The following is a 12831-nucleotide window of genomic DNA, read 5'->3' as shown; positions in this document are numbered from 1 at the left end:
CTACAGGAAGAGAAAAAAAAGAAAAGAAAAGAAACAGAGGTTCAGAATTGAACTGAAAAACAGAAAGTGAGAGACAGACAGAGAGAAAAAAAAAAGGAGGAACAACATTTTAGAGCAAGTAAGCCATGAATGAAAAGAGTGCACTGGGGATGTGTCGTACAAACCAGCTACACGGGAGCAGCAGGGGCCCACACCTCTTCAAGGCACCGCACCTGATTCAGGGAACACGCGAAGGCTCATGACAGTCACACAAAGCGACTGACAAAAAACACCAGCACAAGTCTACAGAGACAGCCTGATGGCACAAAACAATCTGTTGGGGAACCTCAAATTTCCTCATCCCTCCCATCACACTTAGGAAACGGCAGCAGCAAACCAAAGTCACAAAGGCAACTCAAAGACCAAAGCATTTGGGTAAAAAATATATTTCCTCTCCCCACTTCAAGTGTTGGCACTATTTGTGTACGTAGCCTAAAGAATATACAAGAAATAACTGAGCTTATGCTATGAGGTTATTATTCATTTTGTAATTCAAAAAAAAAAAAGAAATACTTTAACATCAAATAAAGTGACAATATCTAACAGATGCATACATATAATTTGCATTAACACTGTATGTAGGTTACACAATTATTTAGTTACAAACATGGGTTATTTTCAAATAGCAAGGTAATAAAGTTCTACATCTATAGTTTAAGGCAATCAGGATATTAAAAATGTATACAAATACAATATTTCTACCGCTGTTCACAGCTTTATTTTCTGTTAATTAAAAAACCCTTCATATTTGTATAGTCCCATGCTGATACACGCTGATGAGAGTGTCATGGATATCGTGTACTGCAAATGCAACCAGGGTCCTTGGAGAAGAGACAGAAACACACGCTTCTAACACCTTAGAAGGGCAAATGGTAACTGGAGTCAAATGGACACATCTGATATGATCACACACAAAAAGACATTTCCATTCTCACTCGGATGTTTTAGGAGAAGCAGAATTAGAACTACCTGGAGAAACACTGGTCATGTTAAATAAGGGCATGCTTAAAGAGACACAGAGATGTAAATCTCCTTGGCACGACTTCGAGCTGCCAGAAGCACATACAGCGAGGGTGCAACACGCATTGCAGGTTTCGAGCTGCAGAGGAGCTGGGGGCAGGCGCCATTTGCTGCTTTCCCCACTCCTCAGCGGCACCACAGGCTGCAGTGCAGCAAGGAGATGCAGTCAGTGACCCTGAGCTTGAAGGGCGCCTTCCTGCCTTCCCAGAGAGCTACTGGGTGATGTCCACCTTCTCAGTGGACTGCCAGACACGTGCACGCCCACCTCTACAGAGCAGTCGTGGCCCCTCTCAACAACCTGGATTTTGTTTCTTTTTCTCTTCTGGGGTTCGTCCCATGCCTAGGGAACATCATCGTCCCAGAAACACACATGCCTGTGTGCTTTCCTGCTAGTTTGTGTTACTCTCAGGTTTGAAATCCACCTTATTAGGGACATGCAGCATCATCAGCTAGTTATCATCGTTGTCTAATGGCACATCAAAGCTTGCAATGCTTCATGAGCAATGCAACCATGCAGCCGTCTAGCCCCAGTTTCACCAGCCGATTTGCAAGATTGAGGCGTGCAGGGAAGCTATGCAGGGTAACTTTAGACATTCAACAGCAGATGGATATCATGTTCCTATGGCTTTTTTTTTTTCCAAAATCTCAGCAAAAGCAGGTTATTACAGGAAGTTTTAAAATAGTTTTAACAATGCCACTTGTACGTAAGTGGACTTAAAAGAAGTCCTCAGCAAAACACACCTGGTTTACTCACATTAGTAGTGAGCAGAAAGGGTGAGTCTCTTACTACTGTACTTACGTGCAAAGGTGAAAGCATATCCAAATAGATTTGAGAGTATCATTTACTCCATGCAGAACCAGGGACTACTGTGAAAAAAGGCATAAGTAAAGGAAAGAAGTGCAGCAATAACCAGCTAAACATGGCCCGGGGTTTTGAGGAGAAAAAAGTCATTATTAACTCCTCCTTTGGAGAAGAAAACAAAACAATACCTTTCACTTTTGCAAGTTTATGGTTATTCCCAGTTTCTCCAAAAGAGCTTGCTTTTTGCTGGAGGAAGAAACCCAATCAAAAATACATTAATGCACTTGGCCATGGCTTTCTGTCAGAAAAGAAAAATGGCTAGACTCAGCTGGTCTCCCCTGCCAAACATCCCTTGGAAAGGCTGTTAAATGAAGCAGGACAAATACACGTTAAAATTAAGTTTTTACTTGGCACAGAATGCTGGTAATTAAAAAGAGGACATGCACAGACACAGCTGAAGCAAAACATATTGCCACAAGCATTCAGGCTTGAGACAGGAGCATATGATGGGATCGTAAAAAATCCATGCCAGCAAACAGATTTCTTCCTTGATAACTCAAGGTTTTAAAGTTAGGTTTGACAGAAGCCACGAGAACCAGTTTTATTTTGCTAAATGACCTTCTAGAAAACCTACTTAACCTGACGGAAGCACATCGTGGTTGATAAGACCAGGAGGTATGATTGGAAGAAAAAAAAAAAAAAAAGACAACTACTTTATTTCCAGCTTGCTCATCTCTGATTTTTGCCATCTATCCAAGACACTGTATTTAGATATCCTCTTCCCAAAGCCATGTTTAGGCAGTGAGGGTTAAAAAGCAGAAAGACCCAAAAGCCAACCCCAAATGCATTTCCCCACCCAAAACTCCAGAAAAGTGATAATTCTGACTTTTTTTTTTTTTTAAAGAACATTCAGAGAGGCAAGAAATTTCATCCCAGAAACAAGCAAAGAACTGCAGTGTGAGACTTAAGTGGAGAGAGCTATTTTTAGGAGTGCTTTAAAGAAAGAAACAGGAGACTACCTAGCTAGGAGCAGTGGAAATGCTGGCAGTACATCAGCAGAAGAGAAAGAAATCCAGCAGTCATAGGGTAAGCATGGCTCGCCACTTCTTGGGTAGGAAGGGAAAGACTCTGTCCGAAAAGCAATGGCATAGAAAATAAAACATTAAACAGACCGATTTCCACACCGTGCTGGCCAAAGAGCGAAGCCTGGCTTACGTTAGATATCTCATTTGCACTTTTCAAGGGATATGTGAAAGGGACACTGTCCCCACGGCAGGAAGGGTGCACAAGGAGTGTGTCCGGGCACCCTCTCTCCCTCCTTGGCTGCTTTGTCCACCCCTGTGAGAAGCCCAAGTCACTTTTAGGTTTAACAAACCTCTGGCCTCTCCTCAACATGAATCCGTGTCTGGAAAAAGCACTTCTCCCAGATTTTAACCTGTTGTGCAAAGCTCCCTGGGGTTCGAGGTGTTATCTTTCTGATGCTTTTCAGGCAATGGGGCAGTCATCCTAGGCATGCAGCACATTTTCTGCCCTGGTTGCTCCAGGGATGGAGATCCTAATTTGAAACTTTCATGTTAACCAGCGTTTGGCCAATAAAATGGGATTACCTTGACTTGAAAACCTGGATGTTGTAAATATGCAGGTCTGTATTTACATGTGTGCAGGAATGCTCCTGAAGGCAGCAAGAGGATGTTGAAGGGTACACGCCTTCCTCTGCCTGGGCATTTGATTCCCTAAGCACTGCTAAGTCTTGCCAAGATCATGCACACTGGAAACTTGGCACTATTTTAAGTGAGGTTTCAGAGGTTATGGTCAGGGAAATAATGCATGGAAAGCAGGAATGAGAAACGGTCCCTGTTCCAGGCACCTGCAGCGCTGTTCGGTTCCCACCGCAGCACTCAGCAAGCAGACACTACACTGACCTGGAAGGGTGGCCGTAAAAATATGCCAGGACGTGACAACAAACCCAGGCCAACAAATATTATCTGGTCAGACAACAAAAACAGTAGCTAATAAAAAAAATAAATCATGCAAATGTAATGGCATGCAAGGTCAGTTAAACTTTTGTTATCTACACACACATACCCCCCTCCCTCCCCAACAGCGGGACAAGTTTTGCTCTAACACACTTGCTCCTGAAGGGATATGGGTCAGACTAAACTTCAGGGTTTAGCCACAGCAGGAACCCAGCTGTAACCCTCAGACAGCAATAAATCCCTGAGGCTGGTTTCTGTGGACCAGGGACCCCTTCAGCACAGGGCTACGGCAGCCGGCCCTCCGAGAGCTGGGTAGGCACAACGACACTCACCCGGAGCTGCTGACCTCCAGCCCTGACTCTCAGTTCAGATCTGGTGCCAAAAAAGATTTATCGCTGCTGGTTTTGCCCAGGAAAATACATGGTATCATTTTGCTTCCACCCCCACCCGCCTGGAATTTCCAGAGGCACACAGTCCTATACCCAACCTTTCTTCCTTCTTGTTCCCACTATGTTATTAGATGAGTTAATAGTTATTCATGTTAAAAAACAAAAACAAAAACAAAAAACAGATGGCAGAGACACATTACTGCAAAAGCAGGTGAATGCAGGAACATCCTTGGCTTGACAGGCTTTATGTGAAGCTTGCACTGCAAGTTAAAAAAAAAAAAAGAGGACAAAAAAAAAGTTAGCAATAATAGAACCCAAAATGGAAAAAAAAAAAGAATTAAGGAAAGCTGGGAGAGCCAACACCAGCAACCTGCTACGGTGGGTGGGCATGCAGATGAATTACAGAACTAAAAAGAAATTGAACCTCCCGACTAAGCTCTGCTCTAGCCTATGTGACAAGCAAAAGCTCAAAAAAAATCTAAGGGGGAAGAAGTATGGAACAACCAACCATGCAAGCATGCAGTTGGAGCCTTAATGCTTTGTTTTTTTTTCAGAAGTAGTATTGCAGGGGGACATGACTGCAGATGTCCAGTTCTCATCACGTGAACATGGTCTCTGTTGCAGAAAGCTGTGCCTGAACTTTTCTGAAATGCAGATAGCTCAAAGCTGAGCACCATGAGGTCTCCCTGCACTTCAGCAAACATGGGTTTTCAAGCCCAAGTCAGATCCTTCAGACATCATGAAAACCTTCTTTTAACAGGGTGTTGGGCCAGGCCCTGACATACATCTTACAGCTGTCTGATAGATCAGGGATCGCTCTGGGACTAAGCATGGCCCATGACAGCCAACATTGGACTGGAAATTATTATATTCAAATGAAGCCAGAAAATGGTTTTTCCATCTGGTTTCCAGAAGAAAGAAACAGAGCCCAAACAGATGGTCCTGGCTCCTAGGCGGGCCGAGGATGAGCGAGTAACCCAACGACACATGTTGAGGCATGCACGTGGTGATCTACCAAACAACAGGCAAGAGGCCATTTGCTGCTCCTATTTTCAAAAGGTTTTTTTGCCAGGAACCAACTCCAGATTGTTCGGGTTTGAAGCATGGTCCCATCCCGAAATCATGGCAGCATGCTCAGAGTTAGGAGAGGACTTGTGTACATGTCTGTACTACGGTCATGTGAGGGTCTGAGGTACACAGACGTGCTGCCCTGAAAACAGCACACTTCTCTGTCATCAGGCAATATCGCCAACAATTTAAGATGAAAAAAGCATAAAAGTACAGGAATCTGAGAAATGGAGTAGAAAAAAATAAGGTAGAAGACAGCTTGTTCCTGCAGAGATAGCCTGGAAGTCAACAGGGCCAAGTTCTCCCTCATGGGATCGGGCCAGCAGCAGATTTGGCCCTGAGCCTTCTCTCCAGCTTGTACAGCACGGTGGAAAGTCTCTGTTGTCCAAGCTGGAGAAATCAGATCCCACCTTGGGAAAGAAGCGTTCCCATGAAATACTTCCTAAGGGAGGTGACAAGCACTGTGCATTGCAAGGATTTCCCGCGGCAACTGCCCGAGCACCACCACAGTGCATGTCAGCACTAAGAAAGGCTGAAAGCCTTGCCTACCCAAACCCCAGCTCGGCACTGGAGCACAAGGAGAAATTTAAAGCTGTGGGGAGGAACGGGCTAAAAGCAGAAGATTGGCAAGGAGTCTGGGTTGAGGTTGGAAGATTGGCAAGGAAGTCCCTGAAAGACTTTAGGGAATTTTTAGAGATCTATCAGCAAAAGAGTGGCGGAAGGCATGCTGGCATGGGTTTTGTGAGCTTGGCATAGCAGTGCTGCATCTATCCTCTTATTTACGGGTGAAAAAGATCTGTTAAGCCCTATAGCCAGTGACGATCAGATACAATAAGGATATGGTCTCTTACAAAATGCCAGGGATCCTGATGGGCAGGATATTACTGCACCTACATTCAGTGGTCATGTGCAGCAGTTTTAATACCATAAGCAGAACCTGCCAAATTCCTATCAGCCCTCAGAAACTGGTGTACAATGGTATTAGTTTAGTGCAGCAGATATGGATGGCTCGTGTGGCAATTATGGGATCCAACCCAGGCAGGGCAGCAGTAACAAAAAGTACCAAAAGGCAGCTTTTGAGAGGGGCAGGGGTGCCTGCTTCACTGAAACCTTAGAAACCTTACTGCTGGTATAATGTAGGCACCCTAGCAATTTCCTTGAGGGAAACTGGGGCTGTAACTTCAGGACCATCGGTGCAGGTGGTGAATAAAGGAAAGGAGGCAAAACTGAAAGGAGTTGCATCACAGGTGATGAGGAAACAAACGTGGGATGATCTTGTGGTGTCCCACCATCAGAAATAATAAATAGGATCACAACATCAGAAATGCTTCACTGATGGCAAAAGTTAGTGGAAAAAAAAAAAAAAAGCCTCCCCTGCACTCTGGACTCCTTTGCCACCTCAGAGCAAAGCACTACCTGTCAAATGCCAAAATAGCAGAAATGAAGTTTTGGCAGGTCCCCCAGAACTGCTGCCACGGCAGCCTCTTATGGTGAAGGGGACTGGCGTCCCTATGTTCCTTTAACTACAAAGTGTAGGTCTGGAGGGGTTTTACATGTGGTAGCTCTGGGGAATACTGGAGCTGTGAATTCACTTACTGTGAATAAGTTCCTGTATTACACAGTAATACTAACAATAAAGAAGCCACACCACAGATCTGCATACTGGGGTGAAATCCCATCCCGTCCCTCTGACCTACTGCTAATTTAACAACTGGATAATACCCATTGCAACAAGGCTGTCAATTGCCCCAATTAAAGAATGTATTTTGGGTATTGATGGGGAGGGTGGGAGAGGGAACTACTCAAACCATTCAGGGGCACTTCAACAAGTGGAAATCATTAAAGAAACCATGCCTGATATTAATATTCCTACATGGCCTGTTTGAAAAATCAGATGGCACTTGGGGAGTGCCTGTAGGTTATAGAGAACTGAATAAAGCCACCCCTCTACTTGCAGTTACAAATCCAGATGCGGTTACTATCATAGAAAAAAATAGCAAAAATTCACAACCCTGCAAGGTGGTGATCGATTCTGCTAATGCTTTCTTTTCAATAGCCATTGCTTCAAACAGCCAAGACCAGTTCGCCTTTATCTGGCAACAAAACCAATATACTTTCTAAATACTGCCTCGGGGATATAAACACAGACCCGCCATTTGCCACTAAAGGACAGTAGCTGATGTAGCACTATGGTTGGTACCAACACTGTTTACCATTATATTAATGATCTATTGATTGTGGCAGTCACAACGAGAAGTCAAAACAGCTGCTGAATCCCTGAAAGAGCACTTACAGGACCAAGGCTGGGCAATGAATCCAAAGAGAATAGAGGACCCTAAAACTATGGTGCAATTTTGGGGAACAGTTTGGCATGGACAGATTAGAGAACTACCAAACAAGGTACAGCAAACAGTTCGGCAATTTCCTGTACCAACCACAGTAAAACAACTGCAGACTTCTCTGGGACTTTTACAGCATCAGAGAATTTTTATTCTATGTCTTGCAGTATCAGTGCGCCCTCTGCAGCAATTGACTAGGAAGAGAGTTGTTTGTCCTATGATCCTATTACAACACCTCAAGTACGAATTGTTTACACTGACAGATTGTCCAAATCTTGTGTCCAAAGAAGGGCAACAAAGCTGGCAAAGGGTCTAGAGAACAAGTCTTATGAGGAGTGGCCAGGGGAGCTGGGACTGTTTAGCTTGGAGAAAAGGCAGCTCAGGGGAGACCGCACTGTTTTGTACAATTACCTTAAAGGAGGTTGTAACATGGTGGGGATTTGTCTCTTCTCCCAAGTGCCAAGTGATAAGACAAGGGGAAATGGCCTCAAGTTGCACCAGGAGAGGTTTAGGTTGGATATTAGGAGAAATTTCTTTACTGAAAGGGTTGTGCGGCATTGGAACAGGCTGCACAGGGAAGTGGTTGAGTCACCATCCCTGGAGGTCTTCAAGAAATGTGTAGATGTGGTGTTTGGTAGCATGGTTTAGTGGTGGTCTTTAATACTAGATTAAATATTGAACTAGACGATCTTAGAGGTCTTTTTCAAGCTGAATGACTCTATGATTGTTCAGCAGGACTGCAACCTGTTAGTCTACACGTAAAGACTCATATAATAAACCCTGAGAATGCAGTACGGTTCAGTACTCCAACTTCTCCCCTTTTTCTACACCCTCTGTTTACATCAGATTCTTGAGTTCTTATATTTCAGGTACCTATGACAAATACCTGTGCCTTGTCTAGGGTAGACAGCAATGAAACAATGTCATTGGTGTTGCAAAAAAAACATTGAACTGAAGTTCAATCTGAAAAAGTACAAGCCATAGCTCTTCAATCTGTGTGGGCGGTTACATCATCTAAAGCCACCAAGGCTAGAAGAATATTGGCTGAAGAATCTGGAGTAACTGTAAATGCATTACTGGAAGGAGATGACACCCCTGTTTTCCTTTCTTATCATGGTTTGGCTCAAGATGCTTTATCGACTTGTACTACAAGCACCTACCCTGGATATATTTCCCCAAGATCAATAGGTAAATATTTGGGTTTGGTTGGCCTTTACTGTAACCAATTCCTCATTGTTATTCTTACCAAGTAGAGAATATAGAGTGCCTGGCATCTGCCCCCACACAAGGTTTAAAATGGACAAGTCAATTGCCTTAAAATTGGAAGTACCTGCTGTATGCCAAGGAACCTCACAGCATCGATTGGTGATGTACTAGCTCCTTCTTCAACATCATTACAGCTGTCACAAGGCTGAAGGCATGTGCTGCTTCAACATAGCCAGCTAGTGTGCAGGATGACATTCAACAGCTCCAGCACTTAATGCACCCAGAGAAACCATCTATTGGCGATGCCTGGCTAGCTGAGTGGTTTAAGTCTCTGACAGGATGTGTGGTGCATCTCATTGAGAACGTTATATGTTTATATGTTAATTCATTTTCCTTTATGTTATTACATGCCTCTGTATGTTACCCTGCCCCACGCTGCCAGCCCCTTCTTGAGCAAAGGGGGTGGAATACAGTAGGAAAAGCGTTAAAAGCAGAAGATTGTCAAGAAGGATTGTAAATAGGTTCAAGTGACCTTGCAGCTGGGAGTACGTACAGCCTGGAGAGCAGTAGCATAGGAATACACCTATCACAACTGTTGCTGTTTATCCTCTACGTGTTTGACAAGTAGCACATGTGTGCGTAGCTAACATAGGTGTTTGGTAGACTTGGAGGTGCCCTACGGGACACCCTTGAGCTCCCTGCACTGGTATGGAGAAGATCAAAGCACACTGAAGATGACAGCAGAGTGGCAAACCCACACCTGTGTGGCCTCTCGATAAGCAGGTGTAAACAGCAGGTCAGCAGTCCTCTAGCATGGACCGAGCTCATCAGCGCCTGCATCCCCACCTGCGTGCCCCTGCCCGGCTGTTGCTCTGGGGATCCCCTGTCTGGCCAGGTAAAGAAAATAAATGCACTCCGAGCTTCTGCCCTGGGCCTGCAGTTGTTCCTGCTGCCTGAGCTGACGCGCACAAAAGCCTTAGAAAAACCAGGATGTGCTACAAGGCAGAAACATCAGCATTTCCCTTTAAAGCTTCCGTTAGTAATTCAGACACTACAGAACCATTGAAGCAGTTGCTGCACCTGGTGTGGAGCGACACTGAAAGGGCACACTGCTTACAGACGTGCGTGTTCCTCATGACTGGACTTCCGTAAATGCATCAGCAAAGCAGAAACTGCGTTGTTTGTCACAGCTGCTAGAAACGTCAATGAATCACACCCACAACATTGTGCTTGTACCAACCAACTTCACAGAAGCAAACAGTAGCTAACCCTGGCTACAAGAAGTTACAAAACTTCCCCAACCATTTCATATTACTCTGGTATCTCAGAGGTGGAAATAATTGATTGCAGAGTTCTTAAAAGATATTTAACTACCGACTCTGTTTGAGATAAGAAAATGGGTCTTGAAATTTTTCTATTGTGTTTAGAAAATGGGCCATCACGTCTGAATTCTCAGGTGAGAGAAGACGGCGTTTCAACCTATCCGATTCACAGGCACCGTCGCAGAATGGCGTGTCAGCATGCTGGGACAACAGCTGCCAGACACTTATTTCCACAGTTTGGCATACCACTGGTCGGTCTGTAATGATTTTGTTAACCGAGCAGAGCATGCAGCACACAATCACTCTACATATCTCAGTGGGTGCCAAAGGCCAAGTTCTCAGTTCGCATAGAGCAGCACGGCTCCATAGGAGCTACTTCAATTTACATCAGCTGAGGAACTAGCCCCAGGCCCACCCCTCCCTCCGCAGAGGAAGGCAGGGGCAGAAGCAATGAATGATGGCCACCGACCCAGTAGTAGAGACAGGGGATGTACAGTAAGCATCTGCATAACTTCCCCAACTATAAAAATATATTGGTTTATATGCAATGCAGCAGAGCCTCACAGGCCCACCCCGGCCTGGCTGAAGTCCTCAGGTTAGCAAGGGAGACAGAAGTGTCTCTATCACATTCCTGCCAGCGTTTTGGTTCTTTCAATGGTTACAGCTTAGTGTTACTCGAGAAGGTTACTCTGCCAGAGTTGACTTAAACACACTTGGTATTGGCTCTTAAGAGAAGCGTGGAACTGTCATTTTTGTGTGTGGATTGAAGAAAGAAGCATTTCCCAATGAGACTGGCTGTATTAGCATCTTTACAGCTTTCCTGATTGCAGTTATCAACTAGCGCCGTTATCACAAATAACCCAGAAAAGACTTGCACAAGTATCCCCTTATTGGGTATGGAAAAAGTGGATGGAATTTACAACAGGAGGCTTCAAAACAGCCTCTGTACAGTAACCTGTTTTGCTTCGCTGTACAAACAAGCTGTGCAGTCTACTTCACCTCTGCAATGTTTATCTGGCTTCACTATACATACCACATCCAAGTAGATGTTGTATTCTGCTTTTTAAAGGATGGTGAAGTAGCCAGTATCATGTAATAAATATGAGACTTTTGCACTAATAAGCAAACTAAACATAACCATCTCCAAGTACAGGCTGCAAGAAAGAGATTACACCAATTTGGATCAATCGAGAGGTTTTCAGCAAAGCTCTGCGGGGACTTAACTCTGAGCCCAAATCAATGGCAATGTTCCTCCAGTTTCAACGGAAGCAGAGTTAGGTCCACGCTGAGCACATCTGAAAATCCTGCCTCCCAGTGCTGACCACGGGAGGGACTGTCCACAGATAAGCTTGGTTTCTACTGAAGTTGCAGAAATCTCAAATAGTGGAGGGTAGAGGATTATACTCCTAGTATACAAATATAAAATAGTAGAAAACAGTGCTATTGTCTTTACTAAAAGGTATTGGGGGTTTCTTAGCTTATAACGTCAACTCGATACAAGTACAAATGCCATTTACCTGCAATTACGGTACCATAGTAGTTGCTTGTTTTTTTAAAAAACAAAGAAAACTTCTCATCTTTAAAGCAAGCTTCCAAGTATTCACTTTTGGCACTAAGATTTCCACGTTAAAATAACATGGCGGTTTTGGTTTCTGATCTACTTCTACTTACAACTATAACCTTAAAGAATGGGAACTGGGGACTACTGTTGGGTGAGAGGAGGAATGGGTTAAGACCCCTTTTTAATTTTGGCTCAGGCAGATAAATCTGCATTCAGAACAACCCAGAGCTATTCCAGAAGATGCTGGACAGATCACGGGTCAAACCTCCACCATCTGATTGCTCTCCCATACCAGTCAGACTTCAGTCAGACTTCGACAAAATTTGAAGGTACTCTTCTGGAAAAAAATTAAGATCATGTCCCTGGCCCACCCTTTAGAAAAAAATATTTTATTTGATCAGGCTGATAAAAGCCCAGTTTCCAGTCTGGTAATGGGGAAAAGCAAATACAGACATGCAGCAAGAAAGAAAAAACAACCCCCCAAACTGTAATAAGCCCTACAAAGGATGTGGGTGACATCCGCTTACTTTTTCTTGTCCTTGTCTTTCTTGGTTTGTTGAGAACCTGCCTGCTGAGCCTGTGACTGTAATAGCTGAGCTGCTGCCTTCTTCTTCTGGAAGTTATTCAGCTCTTCCTCAAGCTCCTTCTTTTTGTCTTCCACCTTTTTCTTCTCTTCTTGGTGAGTCCTCTTTAGATGGTCAAACTTTTCATGGAGCTGGCAGGGCAGAGAAAATAAGAATTAGAGGGGAAGGGAAGAACGTTTTACCCCAATAACAGGAAACAATGCCTGAAGTGGTCCCACTAGCACTGGGGCCTCACTGAGTTGATAAGTCACTGACCTGTCCCCCAAGAAAAATCTGCCCTCGTGAAAAAATGCAATGGACACACACACACAGGAAGGATTTAAGTTGCCATAGGAATACAACAGCTCTCTCTCTGTGTCCAAGCCCCATGTTCCATCCCTCATTGCCTTGTTCCTAGTGGACTCTCTCATGCTCATACAATGCAAAAAAAACCACAGCCAGTCAAGCTGATGCTCTTTACTGGGGCACTTCTCTGTCCCTCCATGAGGCCCGAGAAACAGCTGCCTCCCCCGGCAAGATGTCTGT

General features: G+C 44.3%; 1 protein-coding gene and 1 long non-coding RNA gene across 3 annotated transcripts in view; one reads left to right on the top strand and one right to left on the bottom strand.

Annotated features, from left to right (window-relative positions):
• Positions 1 to 12831, top strand: part of LOC308193986 — a 318815-nt gene that overhangs the window by 131222 nt on the left and 174762 nt on the right. The window lies entirely within an intron of this gene.
• SEPTIN11 (septin 11) overlaps positions 1 to 12831 on the bottom strand; it is a 66419-nt gene that overhangs the window by 9529 nt on the left and 44059 nt on the right. Inside the window, exons 9-10 of one of the 2 annotated variants that reach the window (XM_080589234.1) lie at positions 12250 to 12437; positions 410 to 4486 (exon numbers count right to left, since the gene is read on the bottom strand). In XM_080589234.1, coding sequence (XP_080445360.1) covers positions 4471 to 4486; positions 12250 to 12437 — 204 coding nt within the window. In that variant the 3' untranslated portion in view covers positions 410 to 4470. Of the gene's footprint in view, positions 1 to 409; positions 4487 to 12249; positions 12438 to 12831 lie in introns of those variants that run through there. The other variant, XM_080589235.1, reaches the window with a different exon arrangement.

Source organism: Anser brachyrhynchus, assembly GCF_964034855.1.
Source record: "Anser brachyrhynchus genome assembly, chromosome: 4".
Taxonomy (NCBI): domain Eukaryota; kingdom Metazoa; phylum Chordata; class Aves; order Anseriformes; family Anatidae; genus Anser; species Anser brachyrhynchus.
Note: the sequence above shows the minus strand (reverse complement) of the source record. Positions and strands in the feature narration are given on the sequence as shown.